The sequence below is a fragment of the Sapajus apella genome, unplaced genomic scaffold, assembly GCF_009761245.1.
Source record: "Sapajus apella isolate SASKATOON/1434 unplaced genomic scaffold, GSC_monkey_1.0 scaffold16, whole genome shotgun sequence".
Classification (NCBI taxonomy): Eukaryota; Metazoa; Chordata; class Mammalia; order Primates; family Cebidae; genus Sapajus; species Sapajus apella.
The window spans coordinates 5019774-5047642 of record NW_022436956.1 but is presented as its reverse complement, the minus strand read 5'-3'; the positions used below and the strand labels follow the sequence as shown (position 1 = coordinate 5047642).

Here is a 27869-nt window from a genome sequence, read left to right as displayed (position 1 = left end):
AGACGGAGTTTCACTCTTGTTACCCAGGCTGGAGTGCAATGGCGCGACCTCGGCTCACCGCAACCTCCGCCTCCCGGGTTCAGGCATTTCTCCTGCCTCAGCCTCCTTAGTAGCTGGGATTACAGGCACGTGCCACCATGCCCAGCTAACTTTTTGTATTTTTTTAGTTGAGACGGGGTTTCACCATGTTGACCAGGATGGTCTTGATCTCTTGACCTCGTGATCCACCCGCCTCGGCCTCCCAAAGTGCTGGGATTACAGGCTTGAGCCACCGCGCCCGGCCTATTTACAGGTTTCAATGAAATACTGGTTGGCTGCTTGTTTGTTATTTTCTTCCCTCATTTTTTTTTTTTTTTTTTTTCATGTCTCTATTATTAAGCACAATTACAGGCATACCCATTTTTAGACTGCATTCTAGCCTGGGCAATAAAGTAACATCCCCATTCTCTCTCCCTCTTCCTCTTTCTCTTTCTTCCTCTCCTTCATTTTTTCTTTTTTTTTAAAAAAAAAAAACAACAAAAACCAGTGACATAATCTGACTTAATTATAAAAGAAAAGATGATTTTGGTTGCTACATAGAAAATGGATTAGAATTGGGGAAGAATGAAATCAGAGGCTAATTTGAAGGCTATTGCAGTAGTCAAGGCAAAAGATGGTGGTGACCTAGACTAGGGTGGCTATAGTACAGACTGGAAAAGTAGACAGGGATATATTTTATAGGCAGAGTGGACAGGACTTGCTTAAGGATTAACTAAGGGGGAGATGAAGATTGGTAGGGAAAAACATTAATTCTCAGAGATTCTGCTTGAGAAATTAGAGGGATAATGATGAGGTGTACTGAAATGGGAGAAAAGCTGGAGAAGCAGGATTCAGACAGGGAGTTAGAAATCAAGAGTTCCATCTTGGCCTTGTTCAATGTGAAATGCCCTTTATACATTTATGTGGAAATATCAAGCAGGGAGGGAGTTATGAGTATACAGATCAGACTCTGGCAGACGTTTTTCACAGCAGTCCATACAGTACACATTCTGACTTTGCACACCATACAGTCTGTTTCAACCACTCAACTCTGCCATCCACAAACAATATGTCAACAAATGAGTGTGGCTGTGTTCCAATAATACTTGGTTTACGAATAAAGGTGGTGGGCTGGAGTTGGCCTGTGGTTCATAGTTTGCCAACACCTGATACACATACGATTTAATGCAATGGGACTAGGTAGTTATGGAAATGCTGGAAAAAAAAAAAGCCTTGTATAGGTGCTCTAATTTATAATGTGATGATGCTACTTCATTACTCTGTGTGTATACTGAAGTGAGGTTGCAATAAACTTCCACAACTCTGAGATAAAATGCTTGAATTTGGAGTTGTAAACACAACCCTTACAAGGTAATGACATGCTATATTAGTACTGACCGATCATCATCATCCGCAGGAGCATTAGTGCTAGACGTGCTTTGAAGTGTAGGCAACCCCTCAGTAACGCCTTCATCTACTGAACCTGTGAGTAAGAGAAAGAGGACAACTGTAATCCTTTCGTGTAAATAAAGCCAAGATTGTAACTGAAAGCCATATTATATCTAAGTCACTGACACATATTATCTAGTGTTCATATCCTGAATTATTAATACAAAATAGTAGTGTTCTATATTTTTAAATGTTTGTGATTTAAAATCACATAGTAATATAACATTTAAATTCTTCTAGAAATATTTCTGACAGATTTCAGAAAGCAGTGCAATTCAAAAGCAAACAAAAATCCACACACACTGAATTAAACATTTAAGGAAAAACTGACAATTTTTATTTTTAAAAACTTATTTAAGACATACAACTTGTTGTACAACTTTTACACAGGATTTAATAGATAAACATCTGGGCAACCTCCATGCACAAGCCACATGAAAGCACTGCCAGCATCCCGGAAGTCCTTATTTATCCTTCCCTGATCATAAACCCCTCTCTTCTCCAAAACCTTTTTATGGTTATCATTTTCCTTCTCCCATCCCCTTACTTTAAAAAGTAATTTTATCTTGAATACAAGTATCCATAAACTAGGGATTAGTTCTTGCTGGAACACAGCTTTGGCTGGACTAGGGCTACTTCTGCACTACAGTGGCAGAGTTTAGTAGCTTTGGTTGTAACAGAGACCATGTGGCAGTTAAATCTAAAATAGTTACCATCTTGCCTTTAAGGGAAAGTTTGCCAAGGCTTGCCATAAACAATGCTTTTTAGGCCGGGCGCGGTGGCTCAAGCCTGTAATCCCAGCACTTTGGGAGGCCGAGGCGGGTGGATCACGAGGTCAAGAGATCGAGACCATCCTGGTCAACATGGTGAAACCCCGTCTCTACTAAAAATACAAAACATTAGCTGGGCATGGTGGTGCGTGCCTGTAATCCCAGCTACTCAGGAGGCTGAGGCAGGAGAATTGCCTGAACCCAGGAGGCGGAGGTTGCGGTGAGCCAAGATCGCGCCATTGCACTCCAGCCTGGGTAACAAGAGTGAAACTCCGTCTCAAAAAAAAAAAAAAAAAAAAAAAAAAAAAAAAAAAAAAAACACAATGCTTTTTAGCATTGTCTGGCTGTTTTATATAAACCAGGTCATACTACATGTATTCTTTTATCTTGCTTCTTTACTCCAACATTGTGGACTCATCCTTGTTACATGTAACCAAAGTTTATTTTCACTGTTGTATAATTTTCATCATTATTCATTTTACTCTTGATGGACAGCTTTGTGGCTATTAAGAACAATGCTGCTACGAATATCCTTAATGCACATAAGCACGCTTTTCTCATGTGTGGAGCAACTTTTCTAAGGCTTTACAGCTTCTACACACTCTGAGCTTTCAGTTTCATTTCTCCTGGTCTGAGTTGATGAACCAAAGCCCATTTGTGTTTTGGCAAATGTCTTGAAGGCAAAACTGACTTTAGTGCTCTGATGATCTACTTACCTCCCTGGGCCAGCTTTCTCCCCCAAGTTAACCTTGCAGTTCCTGACCATCTTTTCAGCTTTTCAAATACTTTAAAGGTGAATTTTTAAAAATTTAAAATTTGTTGTTTTTAAACAACAATTTGGTGGAACAGCAGAATCAAACAATCTAGCCTATTCTCATTAGGTAATGAACTTTGCCAATTTCTTTACTGAACCTGAATTAGCTGTATTGCACCAAATGAACAAATCTGAGCCTCTCAGAATTTCGGTCATTTAATAGCAAACAAGCTTTTGGTTACAATGTTTTAATGAAAATGAAAATGCACTAACTGTAACAGTTTGTACACCACTATATATATGTGAACATTTAATAAATATCATCTGCTAATGAACATACAGGATGAAATTTCCTCTTGATGAAAATCTGGAATCTAATACTTAAGTTTCCCTCTTTGGATCACTTAAATTAGATGTCATTAGGGAACAGGTAAATTATCCACCTAAATATAAAATTTTTTAAAAAACTAAATTTTAAGGCATTCAAACTTTATTTAATCATTTGAACTGGAAAATCTGTGACAGGGTTACATTTTGCCTTGACTTCTTAAATGAAGGATACTAAATATAACTTATTTTTTGTTTCTTGATGACACCTCAATCATAAAGAACATTCATTATTATACTGTGTTCTAACACATGAATATACTCCGAGGCTTTTGAAAATAGGCAGGATTATGTGTGTTCACATTCATCCCCAATTGCACCCCCATTTTTTCTGGCCTCCCCATTCCATCCCTTCTGATGTATGTGTAGCATTTCTGTGTCCTTTGTTTTTCTCTTTTTCTTACTATCAAATGGCATTTACGCTTTTCCCCTATGTTTCCTTATGCAACTTATTCCTGGGTCCTTCTGACTTGTTTTTAATCCAGATGTACGGTAGAGAACCAGATAATGCTACATTTTAAGAAAGAACTGTTTACTTGTCAATATCTTCCCATTCTCAGTTTTTTTCCTTAAAGAAAAGAGAACTAACCATTAACATTTCAATGTGTCCTGGGATTAAAAACTGGAAAAAACCTCAATATTTAGACTTGGTCTCATGGAGACATAAAGATCTATTTTATAGGATTCTGAACTTACTCAGAGCATAGACAATATTAAAGCTTATAGGCAAAGGCTTGCCAAAAAACACCTGGAGTTGTGGTAAGGGCAGACCAAGAAGACTGATCTAACTGATATTCGCTTCTCACTATCAGGCAGTCCATACTACTTCTAGGAGGGAACGGACTCTTGGTAAGGCGAAAATAAAAACCACACTGTCTTGCACTGATACTAATATCGTCAAACGTTTATTTAAAAAGCTGGTCGAAAAGAGCTAAAATGGAGTACAAGATACATCTAGCAGATGGTCCTTCTTCAAACAAATCCATCTCTATATTCTAAAATGTCTGGATCCCCCAATTCAATGGATAATGAGCATGCAAAGCAAAAGCAAACTTTCCCTCACCCATGGCTACTGAATGTACCAACAGCTAAAATGAAGGCCACTCCAAGCTAAAATGAGTCAAAATAGACTTTCAGAATTCTATGTATGCTGTAGAGAAAAACACATATTATCACTTATGCAACTATCAGCAAAAAATTAATTTTGTAAGAATCTTTTTTTTGAGATGATGGTTTTTGCAAATGTTAACACAAGTAATCATATGAATTGGAATTTTAAACTGATTTAACAGCAGGAGATACACACACACACACACACACACACACACACACACACACTCTCTCTCTCTCTCTCCCTCTCTCTCTCTCCCTCTCTCTCTCTCTCTCTCTCCCACACCCACATGCAGTATTACTTTCCTGAGGTGACAGTGATGTTTCTTCAATTATTAAAATGAAGTTTCCTTTGTATACTATAGGAATTCTCAGTGGTAGTGAGAGGCTAACAATTTTGATCAGATGCTTTTTACCTTATGAAACAGTAAAAGTGATTCACAGAGACAATCAGCTTTATATGGTAAAGGGCTAGCTTATCAAGACAGAGTGGACTCTCTCCCCAATTAGAAGTGCTATATGATAACTTCTGTTGCATCAAATTCAAGTTGCTGCTGCCACTGTTTAGGTATTCAAGATAGTTACAAAAATCCTTCTGAAATTCAAAAGTAATTACAGTGGTCATCTCCTATTAAGTATTTACCATGTGCCAGACATTGTTCTAAAGGTTTTCAATATAAGATCTCACTTCATGCTTGAAAAAGAAAAGCATCTTCCAATATTTAGAAACAGGTCTGGCACTCATTTAGGAGTGGGGCCTGGTCCTTACGGCCACAGTATTCTCCTGAGGGACATAAACGGTCTCACAGAACAATGTAAGATCAAGTCACTCTGTGACCCTTATTAAAGAGAGACTAAAAAATACTTTTATTTGTGCAATCACAAAAATACCAGTCATCGCCATCTCTCTCCAGCTATTGAATCACTACTGCTATAGATTCACTTTAGTCTGCATCCCTAGATAATATTCGTTAAGATGTTCAACCATAGAATTATCTCTCCTTTCTGAAATCACCTGTCCTGATCAAACCTCACTTCCTTGAATCCTCCCTAATGGAGAATAAGCATCCCTGAAGTCACCTAACACAAGACCAAATCCTCTGCTACGATCTTTTTAACACCTTCTTACTGATAACCAGCCCTAAAAACCCCATGGTGTATAATCTCCCTTGTTGCAAATGAGCAACAGACTCAACTTGTTCAATCATAGGTGGTCTTTGGCTATAGGGCCCTGGCAGAAATGAAGACCAATGGAGATTCAGCTAAAGTCCTTGTTGCTTTGTCCTGGGATCCTTAATGAGAGGGCAGATATAAAATCCCTTCTGAGGTGTCACCTGCCCTTGGTTGGGACGTAAGTTTATGCTGATTTACACTTAAATAGTTCAATGAAACCCTTCACTGTCAGGTTTGTTTTCCATGAAACAGTCTTTTGAAAATATTTTGGTTATTCAGATTCTGTTGCTCCTTGGTGAAATTGTTTTCTAGTCTAACGCCTGCTCCGATGATCATCTGCCTGCCTGCCTACTGTGTTAACGGTCTACAAGAGAAATAAACTATAATGAGAGGATGAACATAGGTTGGATTAGTTCATCTGAACTGGCCCTGGGGGCCAAGTTCAGATCTCTGACTGGCAAAACTATTTCAAAACTTTACAAGGTATAACACAGACAAACTATGAAAACATTATGGTAAACAACAGAAGCCAGTCAGAAAAACAAAAACAAAAACATGTATTTCATGATCCCACTGATATAAAACATCCAGAATAGGCAAGTATTACTATTTATAGTGGTTTGCCTAGGAGTGGTGATAGGGTTAGGAAGGACTAGGGAGTCACCTTTTTAAGTAACATGGTAGGGTCAACCTAAAATCAGCAGTCCTTTTTCTCTTTTAAATTTGTTGTATTTATTGCTGCAAGTCGAGGATACTGAATTTTACAACCTTTCCAAGGACACGTGGCAACAAAGGAAACTTAAAACAGCAGGTAAAATCCCATCTGAACTAATTTCACAGATAATCAAATTATTATTTTAAAATCTGAGAATAAATATACTAAACATTATATTCTCCACCCCTAAAAAGACAAGATACCTCTCAGAGATGCTTTTTAACAAATTAGTAAGTAAAATTAAGTGCTCTTATAGAACTTATAGGGGAAAAAGTACCATGCACATCTTCCTTTTCTCCCTCTCAGATTTACTGACTGCCTTCAATATCCCAAGGAATTTACTCTCTTTTCTGTATGGCTTTGTTTTAGTATGTAAGTTTGGAATTAAGATAGGTTTGTTTGGAGCAACATTTGCCATGAAGGCAAGGAAAAAAAAATCACAATGGGGTCAGGTGCAGTGGCTCATGCTTGCAATCCCAGCACTTTGGGAGGGTGAGGCAGGCAAATCACTTGACGTCAGGAGTTTGAGACCAGCCTGGCCAAAATGGTGAAATACTGTCTCTATTAAAAATACAAAAATGAGCCAGGTATGGTGGCGGGTGCCTGTAACCCTGGCTACTCGGGAGGTTGAGGCCGGAGAATCACTTGAACCGAGGCGGAGGTTTCAGTAAGCTGACACTGTGTCACAGTACTCCAGCCTGTGCAACAGAGCAAGACTCTGGCAAACAAAACAAAACAAAATAAACAAAACCCCCAAAACATGAAACAAACCACATTGGGATTATCTGATTATATGATATTCAGATCAGAGTGGTTCCCATGTCAGCATTATAGAATCCATATTTACAATAATATATAGGAAATAGATCACACTTATGTAGCTAAAAGGTTTGTCCTACTTTTTTTTTTTTGACACATAGTTTTGCTCTTGTTGCCCAGGCTGATTTTGGCTCACCACAACCAACTCCCAGGTTCAAGAGATTCTCCTGCCTCAGCCTCAGCCTCCTGAGTAGGTAGGACTACAGGCCTGCACCACCACGTCTAGCTAATTTTTTCCTATTTTTAGTAGGGGTTTCTCCATGTTGGTCAGGCTGGTCTTGAACTCCTGATCTCAGGTTATCCGCCCGTCTCGGCCTCTCAAAGTGCTGGGATTACAGGTGTGAGCCACCACGCCTGGTCTACTTATTAACTTAATTAATAACATCATAAAGGGCCAGGCGTGGTGGCTCACGCCTGTAATCCCAACAGTTTGGGAGGTTGAGGTGGGCCAATCACTTGAGGTCAGGATATTGAGACCAGCCTGGGTGACACGGTGAAGCTCTGTCTCTCCTAAAAATACAAATATTAGTTGGGTGTGGTGGTTGTGTAGTCCCAGCTACTTGGGAGGCTGAGGCAGGAGAATCGCTTGAACCTGGGAGGCAGAGGTTGTAGTGAGCTAAGATTGTGCTACTGCATTCTAGGCTGGGTGACAGGCGAGACTCAGTCTCAAACAAAAGCAAAAACAAAGCCATCATAAAGGCATAACCTGAACTGATTATATATACTTGGGAGTGGTAACAGATGACTATTTCACATGCCTAGTTAGGAACATACTTACATTTGGGTTTCTACTTTCTTAAATGATTAAAATTGTAATTATTCAGTAGGCAGTTTGTTATTTAGCAGGTACCAAGGTGTTTTCAATGAAAGACTCTGGTAGTTTAGTAAAAACTTGGTTGTATCAACAAATAGCTACGATTTCTTGAAATTAAATATTTTGTTGGATGTGTGTTCATGTAAATTCTTCAAAACTACCTTGACCCCAATTCAGGAATATGAACTTCAGTGGCTGCTATGGATGAAATCATTTCTCCCAAAAAAAGACTCTACGTCTTGGCTGCTGGTGAGATGGCTGAATAGGAACAGCTCTGGTCTGCGTCTTCCAGCCAGACCAACACAGAAGGCGGGTGAGTTCTGCATTTCCAATGACGTACCCTGTTCATCTCATTGGGGCTAGTTAAGCAAGTGGGTGCAGCCTACGGAGGGTGAGCAGAATCAGGGTGAGGTGTCACCTCACCCCAGAAGTGCAAGAAGCCAGGGGCTTCCCTTTCCAAGCCAAGGGAAGCTGTGAGGGACTGTGCTATCTGACCCAGATGCTTTTTCCACGGTTTCTGCAACCCGCAGACTAGGAAATTCTCTCATGTGCCTATACCACCAGGGGTTTGGGTTTCAAGCACAAAACTGGGCCGCTATTCGGGCAGACACTAAGCTAGCTGTTCTTTTTTTGTACCCCAATGATGCCTGGAACTCCATCGAGACAGAACCGTTTCGCTACCCTGGAAAGGGGGCTAAAGCCAGGGAGCCAAGTGGTCTCGGTCAGCGGGTCCCACTGCCATGGAGCCCCCAGCAAGCTAAGAATCACTAGCTTGAAATTCTCCCTGCCAGCACAGCAGTCTGAAGTCCACCTGGGACAATGGAGCTTGGTGAGGGGAAGGGTATCTGCCATTACTGAGGCTTGAGTAGGCGGTTTTACCCTGACGGTGCTAAAAAGGCCTGGAAATTCTGACTGGGTAGAAATCAACACAGTGTGGCAAGGCGGCTGTGACCAGACTGCCTCTCTAGATTTCTCTTCACTGGGCACGGTATCGCTGAAAGAAAGGCAACAGCCCCAGTAAGGGGCTTATGGATAAAAATCCCATCTCACTGGGACAGAGCATCCGGGGGAAGGGGCGGCTGTGGGTGCAGCTTCCGCGAGCTTAAATGTTCCTGCCTGCAGGCTCTGAAAAGAGTAGTGGATACTGACAAGCAGGGTTCTACCGGCACAGCGCTCAAGCTCTGCTAAAGGACAAACTGCCTCCTCAAGTGGATCCCTGAACCCCATGTCTCCTGACTGGGAGAGACCTCCCAACAAGGGTTGACAGATACCTCATACAGGAGAGCTCTAGCTGGCATCAGGCCAGTGCCCCTCTGGGGCAAAGCCTCCAGAGGAAGGAGTAGGCAGCAATCTTTGCTGTTCTGCAGCCTCTGCTGGTGATACCCAAGCAAATAGGGTCTGGAGTGGACCTCCAACAAACTGCAGCAGACCTGCAGAAGTGGGGCCTGTTGGAAGAAAAACTAACAAACAGAAAGCAATAACATCAATATCAACAAAAAGAACCCCCACACAGAAACCCCATCCAAACCCATCCAAAGGTCATCAGCCTCAAAGATCAAAGGTAGATAAATCCACGAAGAAAAACCAGCAAAAAATGCTGGGAATTCAAAACCCAGAATGCTTCTTTTCTTCCAAATGATTGCAACTCTTCTCCAGTAAGGGCACAAAACTGGGCAGAGAATGAGTTTGACGAATTGACAGAAGTAGGCTTCAGAAGCTGGGTAATAACAAACTCTCTGAGCTAAAGGAACATGTTCTAACCCAATGCAAGGAAGCTAAGAACCTTGACAAAAGGTTACAGGAATTGCGAACTAGAATAACCAGTTTAGAGAAGAACATAAATGACCTGATAGAGCTGAAAAACAACACGAGAACTTTATGAAGCATACAAAAGTATCAATAGCTGAATGAATCAAGTGGAGTCTGAAGATCAGCTTAATGAAATGAGGCATGACGGTTAAGATTAGAGAAAAAAGGTTCAAAAGGAACAAACAAAACCTCCAAGAAATATGGGATGTGAAAAGACCAAACCTATAAATAGATTGGGGTCCCTGAAAGTGACAGAGAGAATGGAACCAGGTTGAAAAACTCACTTCAGGATATTATCCAGGACAGCTTCCTCAACCTAGCAAGACAGGCCAACACTCAAATTCAGGAAATACAGAGAAAACCACAAAGATACTCGTTGAGAAGATAATTCCAAGATACATAATCGTCAGATTCTCCAAGGTTGAGATGAAGGAAAAATGTTAAGGGCAGCCAGAGAGAAAGGTCAGGTTACCTACAAAGGGGAGTGCATCAGACTAACAGCGGATATCTCTACAGAAACCCTACAAGCCACAAGAGAGTATTCAATATTCTTTTTTTTTTTTTTTTTTGAGACGGAGTTTCACTCATGTTACCCAGGCTGGAGTGCAATGGCACGATCTCAGCTCACCACAACCTCCGCCTCCTGGGTTCAGGCAATTCTCCTGCCTCAGCCTCCTGAGTAGCTGGGATTACAGGCACGCGCCACCATGCCCAGCTAATTTTTTGTAGTTTTTAGTAGAGACGGGGTTTCACCATGTTGACCAGGATGGTCTCGATCTCTTGACCTCGTGATCCACCCGCCTCGGCCTCCCAAAGTGCTGGGATTACAGGCGTGAGCCACCACGCCCGGCCTCAATATTCTTAAAGAATTTTCTTTTCTTTCCTTTCTTTTTTTTTGGAGACAGAAGGAAAATAATTTTCAACCCAGAATTTCATATCCAGACAAAGTTTCTAAGTGAAGGAGAAGTAAAATCCTTTACAGACAAGCAAATGCTGAGGGATTTTGTCACCACCAGGCCTGCCTTAGAAGAGCTCCTGAAGGAAGCATTAAATATGGAAAGGAAAACCAGTACCAGCCACTGCGAAAACACACCAAAATATAAAGACCAATGTTACTATAAAGAAACTACATCAACTAACATGCAAAATAACCAGCTAGCATCATGATGACAGGATCAAATTTGCATATAACAATATTAACCTTAAATGTAAATGGGCTAAATGCCCCATTTAAAAGACACAGACTGGCAAATTGGATAAAGAGTCAAGACCCATTGGTGTGCTGTATTGAGGAGACCCATTTCACATGCAAAGATATACACAGACTTGAAATAAAGGGATGGAGTCATATTTACCAACCAAACGGAAAAAAAACAATAACAGGGGTTGCAATCCTAGTCTCAGATAAAACAGACTTTAAACCGACAAAGATCAAAAAAGATAAAGAAGGGCTAAATAATGGTAAAGGGATTAATGTAACAAGAAGAGCTAACTATCCTAAATATATATGCACTCAATACAGGAGCACCCAGATTCATGAAACAAGTTCTTAGAGACCTACAATAAGACTTAGACTCCCATACAATAACAGTGGGAGACTTTAACACCCCACTGTCAATATTAGACAGGTCAACAAGACAGAAAATTAACAAAGATATTTAGGACTTGGAACTCAGCTCTGGACCGAGCAGACCTAATAGATGTCTATGGAACTCTCCACCCCAAATCAACAGAATATACATTCTTCTCAGCACCACACAGCACTTATTCTAAAATCAACCATACAATTCGAAGTAAAACATTCCTCAGCAAATGCAAAGGAACAGAAATAACAACAAACAGCCTCTCAGATCACAGTGCAATCAAATTAAAACTCAGGATTAAGAAATTCACTAAAAACTTCACAACTGCATGGAAACTGAACAACTTGCTCCTGCATGACCACTGGCTAAATAACAAAGTTAAGGCAGAAATAATAAAGTTCTTTGAAACCAGTGAGAACAACAAAGAGACAATGTACCAGAATCTCTGGGACACAGCTAAAGTAGTGTTTGGAGGGAAATTTATAGCACTAAATGCCCAGGAAAGAAATGAGGAAAGATCTAAAATCGACACCCTAACATCACAATTAAAAGAATGAGAGAAGCAAGAGCAAACAAATTCAAAAGCTAGCAGAAGACAAGAAATAATGAAAATCAGAGCGGAACTAAGGAGACAGAGATACAAAAAACCCTCCCCCTGCAAAATCAATAAATCCAGGAGCTGGTATTTTGAAAAGATTAACAAAAATAAATAGACCGCTAGCCAGATTAATAAAAGAAGAGAGAGAAGAATCAAATAGACACAATAAAAAATGATAAAGGGGGTATCATTGCCGATCCCACAGAAATACAAACTACCATCAGAGAATACTATAAACACCTCTATGCAAATAAACTAGAAAATCTAGAAGAAATGGATAAATTCCTGGACACATACACCCTTCCACGACTAAATCCAGAAGAAGTCAAAATCCGTGAATAGACCAATAACAAGTTCTGAAATTGAGGCAGTAATGAATAGCCTACCAACCAAAAAAAGCCCAGGACCAGATGGATTCACAGCTGAATTCCACCAGAGGTACAAAGAGGAGCTTGTATTACTCCTGCAACTGTTCCAAACAATAGAAAAAGAGGGACTCCTCCCTAACTCATTTTATGGGGCCAGCATCATCCTGATACCAAAACCTGGCAGAGATACAACAAAAAAGTAAAAGTTCAGGCCAATATCCCTGATGAACATTGATGCAAAAATCATCAATAAAATACTGGCAAACTAAATCCAGCAGCACATCAAAAAACTTATCCACCATGATCGAGTTGGGTTCATCCCTGGGATGCAAGAACGGTTCAACATATGCAAATCAATCCACCGCATACACAGAACCAATGACAAAAACCATATGATTATGTCAATAGATGTAGAAAAGGCCTTTGATAAAATTCAACACCCCTTCATGCTAAAAAAAAACCCTTAATAAACTAGGTACTGATGGAACATATCTCAAAATAATAAGAACTATTTATGTCAAACCCATAGCCAATATCATACTGAATGGGCCAAAGCTGGAAGCATTCCCTTTGAAAACTGGCATAAGACAAGGATGCCCTCTCTCATCACCCCTATTCATATAGTACTGGAAGTTCTGGACAGAGTAATCAGGCAAAAGAAAGAAATACAGGGTATTCAAATAGGAAGAGAGGAAGTAAAACACTGTCTCAGCCCAAAAACTCCTTAAGGTGATAACTTCAGTCAAGTTTCAGGATACAAAATCAATGTGCAAAAATCACAGGCATTCCTATACACCAATAATAGACAAGCAGAGAGGCAAATCATCAGTGAACTCCCATTCACAATTGCTACAAAGAAAATAAAATACCTAGGAATATAACTTAAAAGAGTCATGAAGGATCTCTTCAAGGAGAGCTACAAACCACTGCTCCAGGAAATAAGGACACAAACAAATGGAAAAAAAAATTCCATCCTCATGGAGAGGAAAAATCAGTATTGTGAAAATGACCATACTGCCCAAAGTAATTTATAGATTCAATGCTATTCTCATCAAGCTACTATTGACTTTCTACACAGAACAAGAAAAAAACTACTTTAAATTTCATATGGAACCAAATAAGAGTCTGTATAGTCAAGGCAATCCTCAGAACAAAGCTGGAGGCATCATGCTACTTGGCTTCAAGCTATACTACAAGGCTATATAGTAACCAAAACAGCATGGTACTGGTACCAAAACAGATATATAGACCAATGGAACAGAACAGAGGCCTCAAAAATAACACCACACATCTACAATTATCTGATCTTCGGCAAACCTGACAAAAACAAGCAATGGGGAAAGGATTCCCTATTTAATCAATGATGTTGGGAAAACTGGCTAGCCATATGCAGAAAACAGAAACTGGACCCCTTCCTTACACCTTATGCAAAAATTAACTCAACATGGATTAAAGACTTAAACATAAAACCTGAAACTATAAAAACCCTAGAAGAAAACCTAGGCAATATCATTTAAAACATAGGCATGGGCAAAGGCTTTATGGTTAAAACACCAAAAGCGATTGCAACAAAAGCCAAAATTGACAAATGGTCCAATTAAACTAAAGAGCTTCTGCAAAGCAAAAGAAACTGATCATCAGAGTGAACAGGCAACCTATAGAATGGGAGAAAATTTTTGCAATTTATCCATCTGACAAAGGTCTAATATCCAGAATCTACAAAGAACATAAACAAATTTACAAGAAAAAACCCCATCAAAAAGTGGGCGAAGAATATGAACAGACACTTCTCAAAAGATGACATTTATGTGGCCAACAAACATATGAAAAAAAGTTCATCATCAGTAGTCATTAGAGAAATGCACATCAAAACCACAATGAGATAGCATCTCACTCCAGTCAGAATTGTGATCATTAAAAAGTCTGGAAACAACAGATGCTGGTGCGGAAGCAGAGAAACAGGAACGCTTTTACATTGTTGGTGGGAGTGTAAATTAGTTCAACCATTGTGGAAGACAGTGTGGTGATTCTTCAAGGACCTAGAACTAGAAATACCATTTGACCCAGCAATCCCATTACTGGGTTTATACCCAAAGGATTATAAATCATTCTACTATGAAGACACATGTGCACGTATACGTTTACTGCAGCACTGTTTACAATAGCAAAGACTAGGAACTAACCCAAATGCCCATCAATGACAGACTGGATAAAGAAAATGCGGCACATATACACCACAGAATACTATGCAGCCATAAAAAAGAATGAGTTCATGTCCTTTACAGGGTCATGGATGAAGCTGGAAACCATCATCCTCAGCAAACTAACACAGAAACAGAAAACCAAATACCACATGTTCTCACTTATAAGTGGGAGTTGAACAATGCGAACCCATGGATACAGGGAGGGGAACATCACACACTGGGGCCTGATGGGGGGAGTGGTGAGGGGGGAAAGAGGAGGGAGACCATTAGGACAAATACCTAATGCATGCAGGGCTTAAAATCCAGATGAGGCCGGGCACGGTGGCTCAAGCCTGTAATCCCAGCACTTTGGGAGGCCGAGGCGGGTGGATCACGAGGTCAAGAGATCGAGACCATCCTGGCCAACATGGTGAAACCCCGTCTCTACTAAAAATACAAAACATTAGCTGGGCATGGTGGTGCGTGCCTGTAATCCCAGCTACTCAGGAGGCTGAGGCAGGAGAATTGCCTGAACCCAGGAGGCGGAGGTTGCGGTGAGTCGAGATCGCGCCATTGCACTCCAGCCTGGGTAACATGAGTGAAACTCCCTCTCAAAAAAAGAAAAAAAATCTAGATGACAGGATGACAGGTGCAGCAAAGCCCCATGGCACATGTACACCTATGTAACGAACCTGCATGTTCAGAACATGTATTCCAGAACTTCAAGTTAAAAAAAAAAAAAAAAAAAAAAAGACACTACATGTTAATCCTTGGTACCAATGAATGTGACCTTATTTGGAAACAGGGTCTTTGTAGATGTAATCAAGTTAAGATGAGGTCATGTTTGATTATGGTTGGTCCTGAATCCAATGATTGGTATCCTTTCATGGTGACAAAAATTTGAAGCCAGTGACAGAAGAGAGAGACAGGGAAAGTCACCTGAAGGCAAATGCAGATACTAAAAGTAAAGTATCAGACACTGGAGCTACAAGCAAAGAACACCAAGGATTGTGGGCAGCTGCCACAGGCTGGAGGAGGCAAGGAAGGATTCTTCCCTACAATCTTCAGAGAGAAAGACCCTTCAAAGGGAGGTAACACCTGTAGTTCAGACTTCTGGCCTCCTAAGCTGTGAGAGAATAAGTTTGCTTTAAACCATTCAGTTTATGGTACTGAATGCAGCAGCCCAGGGAAACTCACACAGAGGGTAAAAACATAAGAAACTAACAAAGTTAATATGGTCTTCCTAGTTCTCCAATCTTTTGGACAAATCTGTATTATTCATTGTTGGCTTTTCTTCTATCCCTTCCCAAACCTGAATATAGTTTCCCCAAGGATCAGTCCCTTGGTTTTGGCTCTTCTGTTTTCTCCTATTGAGACTAAATTTGCCACTACCAGTAGAAAAGTCCCAAGCTGGTAGTCTCACTAATCTTGTCTTTTCTACTGCTTTTGGCATGACACTGCTTGATCATCATTCAAGCACAATTTACACAGAATTGACCTTGATGATTTACTCTCAAAACTGGATTCTGACCACCTGCCACTGATTTTCATACTGCAGTAACTGCATTGAATAGATTTGTACGATTGCCACTATTTTCTACGGTACTAAGGAAGAAACAAGCAACTGTAAAAGATTTCCAAGTGTAAGACATTAGCTGGATTCAGAAATAACAAAATATGAAAATTTGTGACTTCGAATCAATGGACTATAATAAAGTGTTACCACTATTTCCTACTCATCAGAGTACTCTGACTGCTCCTGTTCTTTCAATACACATATTCAGTATCATCAGGTACTGAGTCTTTCTTTACAAAGTCTTGTAACATCTGTTTTCTTTCACATGGTTTGACTCTTTATCCACACCAAGTTAACTGTACTGCAACTGGTCTTTGAGATTGTCTCCATACAACCAAACTCACTGCATGTCAATACCAATTTTCCTAAAATATCTGCATATGTTTTTCTTTTTTAATTCCTTTAATGTGGACTCCTAGTTACTAGCTACCACTAAGATAAAATCCAAGCTTTCTTGGTGTACTTGTGGCAGATACTGCTAGTTGCATATTCAATATCCATTCTGCTCTAATTTTGTTCAAGGCATTTATGTATCCAACTAATACACATTATCTTCCCAAATTTCCTTGCAGTTAGGAAAGACTATGGGACACAGACCAGCAGAAGTTTTTTAGGAATTTCTGAGAACACAGGTGCTTTCTTTATACAAGCATTGTCCCTTTCTAGAATACAAAGCTGATGATAAAGTGAGCATCTTATGGATGAAACCAACAAACTGAAGATGGCACATTATAAATATACAAGTCGACTAGGCCACTGATTACATTGACAATTCACTGTACCAGCCCTGGACTTTTATTTCTCAATACTTTACGTGATAAAAATAAGACCGTGCTATGGTTTAAGTTACTGTAGGAGGGATTCTGTTACCTGTACTTAAATGCAACCCTTACTGAAACTAGGATTCAAGGCTCTTCACAGCCTGCGCTCAACTACTCCTTTTTATCTTACCTCCCACTATTTCTTGCACTTTCAGGCATCTGTGCTTATTTACATAATTTTGCACTGAATTCACTGTTTACCAAACACAATGCTCTTCCATACCTGTGTTTGCATACATGCTCTGTGCTTTTATGTTTTCACAGAAATGACATTCCCTCACTTGGGTAAACTTACTTATTGCATAAGACTCATCTCAAATATATAGTGTTAACTTGCTCTTTTCTTTGTTGCAACCGTACTACTTTGTTCACACCCCAGCACTTTAAACAGTTCACTGTAATCATTTACTTACATATCTGCTTCCCCAATTAGATGATCAATCTCTTAATTGCAGGGACTATGTGTTTTTCTTTATGTATCATCAATGTTTGCTTGGCACATGGTAAGTTTTCAATACACATTTTAATTAAGAATAAAACACAAACTGGATTTAACTGAGTTTTTTGTGTATGTGTATTTGCCTTTGTCCCATCAGATATTATTCAATTATTTCTATCTTCACCAATGTGCAACTTGTAAAAAATAAGCGATAGTGCTAACGGCATCTTAAATAAATCCAGTCATCATTTTTTACTCTTCTTTATATTTCCTATATGACCAAGCACAAAACTTATCTACCAGGAACTTAAAAATGTTTGAATTGACTTTACAGCACCATGAAAAACACAGAAGACATTATACCTATAGAGGAAGACTGTGGACTAATCAGAAGGTCCTCTTGGACTTGTTCACTTCCTGGAACTGTCTGCTGATCACTCAGGGAACTCTGAGATGCACTGACAGGCTGGGACACTTCCTCATGGACTTCCTCGTCACTTAACCTTTCTACTTTGACCCGGACATCTTCTTCGGAACCTAAGGGCAAGGTAGTTTTTGTGCTCTCACAAGTCACATAATCAGTCATTCTTCTACCAGTTTCAGACGGGCCAGGTAATTCTAAAGTCCGGGTATTTTCTCCTTGCTTAACTTTCTCAGGCTGAATCCTTCGATCAATTCCAAAAGGAAAAGTCCAGGGAAAAGCTAAGGAAGAGTCAACTGGTTGGTTTCTATTTTCTGAGTAGGAAGCTGAAGAATTCAGTACCTGGGGTGAACTTGTTTGTGTGCTACACTTTACAGGACTCTCAGGAGACATAACAATGTAGCTTTTGCGCTTTCTCCGGGATTCTCGGCAGACAGGAATCGTTCTTTCTACCACACTGCACTCTGAGGACACGGGAGAAATGCTCCCATCTCGAGAAGTAAAATTGCAGTTAGAATTATTTTCTTGCCCAGCATCTAGACCCTTTTCAGGTTGGCTGTTGGGTGTATTCCATAAAATGCTTGATTTCATGAACTCTGAGCAGGTGCTGGCAACACTGAACATTTGCATATAGCTGGCTGCTGCTAGAACATCAATAATATTTTCTGTGTTAATCGATAGAGTGGCTGTGTAAGCATATTCTAAAAGGGGTATAAAGCCAGTCACTGTAACATGATGCAGATCCAACACATTCTTGTTCTCATCCTCGGCTTGGCCTACAAGTTTGGTGCGAAAGAAATCACTGCAAGCTGCTAGTACCACCTTATGTGCCCGGAAGATTTTGTCCTGGACACGAATAGTGATATCACAAAAATGTCCATCATTTCGCAGCATATTTAGCTTTCCAAGCATTTCCTGGCTGTGGGAAGAGGAGCTATGAGTAAATGTTTTCACACCCATCTTTTACTTCCTCTTCTACAGATGCTCTTCAAGGATGCAAATGAATCAGAAATATCCTAAAAAATACATAAAATAAATCATTAATTGATATTTTTGTAGTTTAAATGTGATTTAGATCATTTTCTTGTGGACACTGTACTAAATCAAAAGGCTGAAAGATTATGAGAGAAACTTCAAGACAGGGACTGTACAGAAATATATTCTCCCTATCTGCCTTCCAAACGGTTCAATCAGTGAAGTCTGTGAACCAATGTTTTAATAAGCTGCAGTGCTGCAACAGTTTGTAAATAATGACAATTGTAGAGTGTCTTCTATGTGCCAGACAGTATTTGTAACGCTTCACATTGAATAATTAGTTGATCATCATCATATCTGTCAGTAGGCATATTATTATTCCTGTTTCTAAATGTGAGCATGCAGCAGGCAATGCCAGTGTAAACACTAAACAATCCATTACATAATCATCCCTGTGACTGCTTTATGCAGGTAAATGTATACAGGAAAAGAAAGATGAGAAAAAGAAAGAAATGAAGTGGAAAGAAAAAAACCCAAACGATTTCAAGATGAATTTAAAAAGATTTCCAGGCATGGTGGCTCACACCTGTAATCCCAGAACTTTGGGAGGCCAACGCAGGCAGATTGCTTGAGCTCAGGAGTCTGAGATTACCCTGGCCAACATGGCGAAGCCCTGTCTCTACTAAAAACATACAAAAATTAGCTGGGTATGGTGGCATGGGCTTATAGTCCCAGCTATTTGGGATGTTGATGTGGAAGGATCACTTGAGCCTGGGAAGCAGAGGTTGCAGTGAGCTGAGATTGCGCTAGTGCACTCCAAGCCTTGGTGACAGAGTGAGACCCTGTCTAAAACAAACAAACAAAAAGTACAGACTCTTCTAACTTGAGAAGACACAATGATCAATTTGGAACTGTTCCATGTCAGACTTCACAAAAGGATAAGGCATAAATCTGTTTCAAAGCAGCCAGGTAAAGCTACTGAAATAATTATCTTGACCATAATTACTGACAGAAGTTCAAATGCAAACTGAGTGCTCCACATACCCTTCCTAAAGACAACTGACCACAATGAGACACTAGACAGCCATGGACTGGTCTATGCAAACCATCATTTAATGTATTTGCTGATTTAGGTCTCACAAAAATGAGATGAAGAAGAAGAAAACGGGAGGGCTATATATAAAGTGTTTTGTTCATTTATTGCATCCCAAGAAACTAGCTTCTGCTTTTAAAGCATGGCCTTCAAGAGTGCTTACTTTGGGAGCATGTGGTTGAATAAAGAAACATGCTTTCAGAGCAAGTGAATTAGTTATAATCCAGGGACCATCTGCATGAACAAAGGTGTGAAGGCAAGAAATTAAAAAGCATATTTGGAAAACATGTGCATCACAGTATTAAAATGAAACTATTTCAATTTTGAATAGGTCCCAAACAATAGATAATGTACTACATTGTCAAGTGAGGCACAAGGGCACCTTATACAAGTGGGTAGTGGAAAACTATTTTCAACCTGAGTTACATCCACCTTCAATCATCTTCCATGTTCAAAGAGTAGATATGAAAAGGACTTTTGCTGAGATTAATCAGTTTGTTGTGAGTTGGAAACCCTATTCTACTTCCCTGCTTATTCCCCTGCAGGGAAAGGGGCTTCAAGGCATGTTGATCCTTTATTTCTGGTCTATGGAAAATATGTTACACTTCAAAAAACTCTAAAGGACACATGAGTCTGATTTAAACAACAGCCAAGGCCAAGGAGTATGCCTACTATCTCCCAACGTATATAAAGGCAACATAGTGGAGTGGTTTAGAGTACAGACTCTGGAGCCAGAATGCTGACTCTGAATGCTGGTTCTGCTATTTTTACCTGTGTGACCTTAGGCAAGTCATTAAACAAACCCTCTGTATCTTAATATATTCAGCAGTATAATAAAGATAACACAACACACCTAATAGAGTTCTGAGGATTAAATGATGTAATACATGTTAAGTGTTTAGAATAGTAACTAACAACATAATCCAATGCTACAGAAACGTTAGTTGCTGCTGCTACTCATATTACCATTAAAGACCTTTTCTTCCTGGAAGGGCCAGAAACCACGCCAACAAATGAAGAGCAGTGAAAGGGGAAAGTTGGGGAAGACAGAAAGAAAAAGGAGGCAAACCAAACCTGACTCTTCAACTGTAGGCATGTAGTAGGCCTGAACTGGGAAAGGAAAGAAATCTTTAACCTAACATTATTAGCTCTTGAAAAGATTGTATTTCCTGAAAGTGATCAGAACAGTTATTAAGACTTGCTCTCCAGGGACCTGGAGGAAGAGCTACCACCACAGAATAAAATGGCTCATAAGTACCTCCTGTAATGCACAGTACAAAGTCTGATAGAAGTATGGGATGAGAGAGGAAGGTGAAGATGGGGAAATGCAGTTCAGAAACCACAAAGTATAACCTCAAGTTTTACAAGTTAGATAAGTCTCTTTAAAAAAAAACTCTCGTTGGGAGTGGTAGCTCATACCTGTAATCCCAGCACTTTGGGAGGCTAAGGTGCGTGGATACCCAAGGTCAGAAGTTTGAGATCAGCCTGGCTAACATGGTTAAACCCCATCTCTACTAAAAATACAAAATTAGCTGGGCGTGATGTGATGGTGCACACCTGTAATCCTACCTACTCGGGAGGCTGAGGCAGAAAAATCACTTGAACCCGGGAGGCAGAGGTTGCAGTGAGCCGAGATCATGCCATTGCACTCCAGCCTGGGCAAAAAGAGCAAAACTTCACTAAAAAAAATTTTTTTTTCATTTATCTCTGTGTGTAGATGAATATGTTTATGCGTAGTTACATGTTTAATTTGGTGCTCATTTGGGAGGCCCAGGCAGGAGAACTGCTTGAACCCAGGAGGTGGAGGTTGCAGTGAGCTGAGATCGCACCACTGCACTCCAGCCTGGCTTTGGGCCACAGAGCAAGACTCTGCCTCAAAAAAAAAAAAAAAAAAAAAAAAAAAAAAAGGACATGTAGCAGTTTGCAATTTGAACTATTTAATAATTCAGAAAGTTTACTTCCCACCCATTTTATTCCAAATTACTGATGAAACATTGCTTTCAGACATTCTTATGAAAGAGGTATGTTGCTAAACAACATATAATTTAAGGGAATGCAAAAAAAAAATCTACAATTTTTTTTTTTTTACAGTTAGATTGAAAAATTTTGCCAAATAAGGTATATAGCCTAGTTGATAAAGTAGAACGGCTTAAGTTAGACACATCTTAGGTTTTAAATTTTCACTTCCCCATTTATCAGCCAGGCATTAATTCTAAGTCAAGTTGTTCACCTATCTAATGATGCTTCTGTTTTTTTCTCATCTGAAAAATGGGAATCATAGAAATTATACTTCAAAGATAGTCAAGAGGATCAAATTAGCACAATTCCTGGCATTAAGCAAGCATTCAATAAATTTTGTAAGCTATTTATTCACACTAGAAAAAGTGTGAACAAAAATTAAATGGAGATCAAATTTTTAAATGTCTACTCTTTCTCACAGCATATTCTGAAATCTATATTTTGATATATAGATTAGCTGATAAAAATTATCAGAAGATTTGAGATTAAAACAAAGTAGCTCTTAGCATTTAAAGTGAGGTGGCTGTCTAACATGATTAGAGAAAGTAATGAGACTGTGAACCTTGAAAGTAATTTTAGTTAGATGAGAAAATATATTTAAAAGAATGTGCCTATTTATGCAGCCACATCTCAAAATTGGAGGCTAACTTTCAAGATACTAAACCAGGGTTTTTGTTTGTTTGTTTGTTTGTTTTGAGACAAAGCCTCACTCTGATGCCAGGTTGGAGTACAGTGGCACGATCCTCACTGCAACCTCCGCCTCTCAGGTTCAAGTGATTCTCCTGCCTCAGCCTCCCAAGTAGCTGGGACTACAGGCATGTACCACCATGCCCAGCTAATTTTTGTATTTTTAGTAGACACAGGGTTTCACCATGTTGGCGAAGATGGTTTTGATCTCTTGACCTTGTGATCCGCTGGCCTCGGCCTCCCAAAGTGCCAGGATCATAGGCGTGAGCGTAGTTAAACCCAGGCCTGATAATAACCAAGTTTTAACTATGCTAAAACTAAACTGAGATCACTCAATTACAGCTTATATTCTAATTAAAACCAATCAAGGACAGAAAAGGTTAAGGAGAGGGGCATATAGATTTAAGATGCCTGTAGAGGAATAATCGAGGTAGAAATTTATACATAAACTTGTCTGTACTGGCTAATTATCTACTATGTACCAGATATAACACTAGGGGCTTTAGATTCGTTCTTACATGAGGGTAGATGATAATACCCTGATTTTACGGATGAGGAAACTGGGGCTCAGAAAATTATTTAGTTCAAGACCACTTAACGTTTATACTAACCTTCAGACCTACAATCTCCTTCAATAAGTATGGGTAGCCACATGGGAGTAGAAGAATCCTATCTGCATTTGAAAAAGATTGTCTTGGTGGCAGCAATGAGGATAAAGAAAATGCATCTGAGAAATATTTACGATGGAAAACCACCTGGGTATGATTTTGTATTAAGGCTGGGTGGAACAGTAGCTAGAAGAGGAAAGTCGGATGGTTATATCTCTAACTTTGTTTTCATCAAACAAGATGAAAGAAGAGCTGGTTTTGATAGGGGCTGGTGAAGAGGGAAAGAAATGTTTCAATTTTGGATATACTGAGTTTAAAATTCCTGAGAAGAATATCCACACATAAACTTTTACATGAAATTGCCCACTCTGCCTTGCAGTTCAGGGAAAAAGTCACTGATAAATTTCATTCTGTTGAATTTATTAGTGCTGAAGACATGTAAAGAATGTATGGCGAAGAAGGGGCAGAAAGGCAAATTGTTAGAAGCTTAGAGCAGATAAAGCAAAAGGACTTGGTGAAAACATTTTATGGTATCTAATTTCTCTTTTGATCCGGTCCAGTATTTCACATAACATACAACACAATGTAATAGGATGTGGGGGGGATCTGGCTGCAACATCTGTCACCCCATTGATCGCCAGGGTTGATTCGGCTGATCTGGCTGGCTAGGCGGGTGTCCCCTTCCTCCCTCACCGCTCCATGTGTGTCCTTCCCGAAGCTGCGCGCTCGGTCAAAGAGGATGACAATCCCTGATAGAGGGGGACTGGTCTTCGGTCAAGGATATACGAGTAGCTGCACTCCCCTGCTAGAACCTTCAAACAAGCTCTCCAGGTCCATACAACACAGTGAAATAAGTGAATGAATAAATTTATATTATAAAATTGCTATCTGATTTTGCTATATAAAATACCTACATCTATTTATTATAAATGGTTAAAAGAAAAAGTTGCAATTTGAATTTATAGTCTTCCAATTCTAAATTAAAAGCATCATCAATATGAAATGATAATGTACTTACTCTCCAGTAATGACTAGCATCCAGAATGGCTTTTAAATTCCATTTCTCACCCCAAAAAAACTATAAACTCATGGGTCCTTAGAGAAATGGCTGATTCCATGTCTCAGGCAGTAAATGTCTCCCTGGAATATCTGACCAGATAGCAAGGAAGTTATCAAAGATTACTAAGGTTATGTCAAAGCTCGTCAACTTGAGGAGGTTCCCAATAGACAAATCTAGGAGAATATACTCTAACTTCCTGCCAGCCCTAAGCAACCACTAATCTATATTTTGTCTATAAACTTCCCTATCCAAGACTTTCAAATGAATAGAATCATATGTGAATTTTTGGGACTCACTTCATTTAGCATAATGTTCTACCACGTATCGTGCCTCATTTACATTTATTGCTGAAAAAATATTCCATTCCATATTCTACATTTTGATTATCTATGGTTAATGGACACAAGTTGTATCCAGTTTTTGGCTATTATGAATAATGCTGCTATAAACAGCCAGTGTATGTTTTTGTGTAGATGCATGTTTTCAGTTTGTTGGGTAAATGTATATGAGGGGAATTGTTGGGTAATACGGTAACTCTGTATTTAATCATTTGAGAAACTGTCAGACTGTTTTCCAAAGCAGCCACACTTTTATATTCCCATCAAGAGTGTATGAGGAGGCTGGACGAGGTGGCTCATGTCTGTAAGCCTAGCACTTTGGGAGGTCAACATGGGTGGATTACTTGAGGTCAGGAGTTCGAGACCAGCCTGGCCAATATGGTGAAATCCTGACCCTACTACACCTTTAAAATACAAAAAAATTGGCTGGGTGTGGTGGCAGGCGCCTGTAATCCCAGTTGCTCAGGAAGCTGAGGCAGGAGAATAGTTGAACCTAGGAGGCAGAGGTTGTGGTAAGCCAAGATCACAGCACTGCACTCCAGCCTGGGTGTGAGACCCCACCTCAAAAAAAAAAAAAAAAAAAAAAAGAGTATATGAAGATTCTGACTTCTCCACATCCTCACCAACGCTTGTCATTATCCAACTTTGATTCTAGCCATCCTAGTGGATGTGAAATGGTATCCCATTGTAGTTTTGATTTACATTTTCTTGATAATTAATGATGTTGAGCATCTTCATGTGCTCAACATCATGAAGTTGTTGAAGACATGCGTGTATCTTCCTTGGGGTCCATGTGGAGTTCTGCCCATTGGGTTTTCTTTTTGTTACCAAGTTGTCAGAGTTCTTTATATATTCTAGATATGTGTTGTTTACCGAAGAAATGGTTTGCAAATATTTTCTCTCATTCTGTGGGTTGTCTTATATGATGATGTCCTTTGAAGCACAGAAGTTTTTAATTTTTATGAAGTTCAGTGTTTTCCTTTTGCTGTTTATGCTTTTGGTATCATATCTACAAATTCCTTGCCAAATACAAAGTCATGCAGATTTACTCGTGTTTTTTTAAGGAGTTTTAAAGTTTTAGGTCTTTAATCCATTTTGAGTTATTTTTTGTATATGGTCCCACTTCGTTCTTTTGCATGTAGCTATCCAGCTGTCCCAGCACCATCTGTTAAAAAGAGTATTCTTTCACTACTGAAAGATCTTGGCATCCTTGCTGAAAATCAGTTGAACACAAATGGGTTTATATCTGGACTCACTCTATTGATTTACATGTCCTTGTGCCAGTACCACCATGCCTTAATTACTGCTGCTTTGCAGTAAGTTTTGGGAGTCAAGAAGCTGAGTCCTCTTACTTTGTCCTTTTTCAGTACTGTTTTGGCTATTCTGGGTCTCTTGCAACGCCATATTAATCTCAGAATAAGACTGTCAATCTTTACAAAGTCAGCTAGGATTCTGATAGGAACGACATTGAATTTACAGATTAGTTTGGAGAATACTGCTGTCTTTACAATATTGAATCTTCTGATCCATGAACATGGGGTATTTTCCCATTTATTTGTCTTTAATTTCAGCAATGTTTTAAGTTTTCAGAGTATAACTTTTTCTTTGTTAAACTTATTCTTTTAATGCCACTGTGAATAAAATTCTTTTCTTTTTTTTTTTTTTTGAGACTGGGTCTCACTCTTGTTGCCCGGGCTGGAGTGCAGTGATTATACTGGTTTTATATTCTGTAATCTTGCTCAACTTATTTATTAGTTCTATATGTTTTAAATGAATTCCTTAGGATTTTCTATACACAGGTTGAGTATCTCTTATCTAAAATGCTTGGAGGCTAGGCATGGTGGCTCATGCTTGTAATCCCAGCACTTTGGCAGGCTGAGGCAGGTGGATCACTTGAGGCCAGGAGTTTGAGATCAGTCTGGCCAACAGGGAGAGATTCCCCCGCCCCCGCTCCCACCAACTAATCTACAAAAAATACAAAAAAAAATTAGTTTGGCATGGTGGTACATGCCTGTAATCCCAGCTACTCGGGAGGCTGAGGCGTGAGAATCATTTGAAGCCAGAAGGTGGAGGTTTCAGTGCGCCAACAGCATGCCACTGTACTCCAAACTGAGCGACAGAGCGAGATTGTCTCAAGAAAAAAAAATGTTTGGGACTAAAAATATTTTGAATTTTAGAATATTTGCATTACACGTTATCAGATGAGCATTCCTAATCCAAAAACCTGAAATCTAACGAGCATTTACTTTGAGTGTCACGTTGGTGCTCAAAACAATTTGCATTTTGGAGCATTTAAAATTTTACATTTCTGGTTTGGGATGCTCAACATGTATAAGACTATGACATCTGAAAACAGTCTTATCTCTTTCTTTCTAAACTAGATGCCTTTTATTTACCTTGCCTAACTTCCTTACCTAGAGTCTCCAGTGCAACGTTAAACAGAAATGCCAAGAGCAGATATCTTTGTCTTGTTCCTGGTCTTAAAGGGGGAAATTCCCAATCTTTTACCACTGATTATGATGTTAACTATGAACAGGTTAAGAAAAGTCTTCTCTGTTTCTAGTTTGCTACAGTGTTATCACTAAAGGGTATTCAACGAGTCAAATGCTTTTTTTGCATCTATTGATATAATCATGTAATTTAAAAACTATTCTATTTATATATTGCATTAATTAATTGAACTAGCCTTGCAAACCTGAAAAAAATCCCAGTTGGTCATGAGACATAATTCGTTTTTTTTTTTGTTTTTTTTTTTTTTTAAATATGTTGTGAGATACAGTTTGCTAGTATTTTGTTGAGGACTTTTATATCTATATTCATAAGATATTTGTTTGTAGTTTTCTTGTGACTCCCTTGTCTTTTATTATCAGGGTAAATACCAGCCACATAAAATGAGATGGGAACAACAGTTTCCTCCTTTCCTGCTTTTTGGAAGAGTTTGTAAAGAATTGGTATTAGTTCTTTAAATGTTTGGTAGAATTCACTGTAAAGCTATCTGGGGCTGGGCTTTTCTTTGAGGGGAGTTTTTAAATTACCAATCTTATTACTTGATATAGATCTATTCAGATTGTCTACTGCTTCTGACATTTGACATATGACAATTGTATTACCATAAAAGTTTTCATAGTATTCCTTTATAATCTTTATTATTTCCTTATGTCCCCTTTAGGTTTGGTTTACTCTTTTTTTAGTGTCTTAAGGTGGAGGGGTGAAGTCATTCATTTGAGATCTTCTTCCTTAATATAAGCATTTACAGCTATAACTTTACCTCTAAGCACTGCT

At 39.3% G+C, this 27869-nt stretch overlaps 1 protein-coding gene across 10 annotated transcripts in view; it reads right to left on the bottom strand.

Moving 5' to 3' along the window:
• The window catches only part of ZBTB44 (zinc finger and BTB domain containing 44), an 87807-nt gene that overhangs the window by 15563 nt on the left and 44375 nt on the right, over positions 1-27869 (bottom strand). For 8 of the 10 annotated variants that reach the window (XM_032284967.1, XM_032284961.1, XM_032284963.1 and 5 more), the window contains 2 exons: positions 17750-18823; positions 1417-1501 (listed from right to left, as the gene is read on the bottom strand). In XM_032284967.1, the coding sequence (XP_032140858.1) occupies positions 1417-1501; positions 17750-18767 (1103 nt within the window). In that variant the 5' untranslated portion in view covers positions 18768-18823. The remainder of the gene's footprint in view (positions 1-1416; positions 1502-17749; positions 18824-27869) is intronic. The other 2 variants (XM_032284969.1, XM_032284968.1) reach the window with 1 other exon arrangement.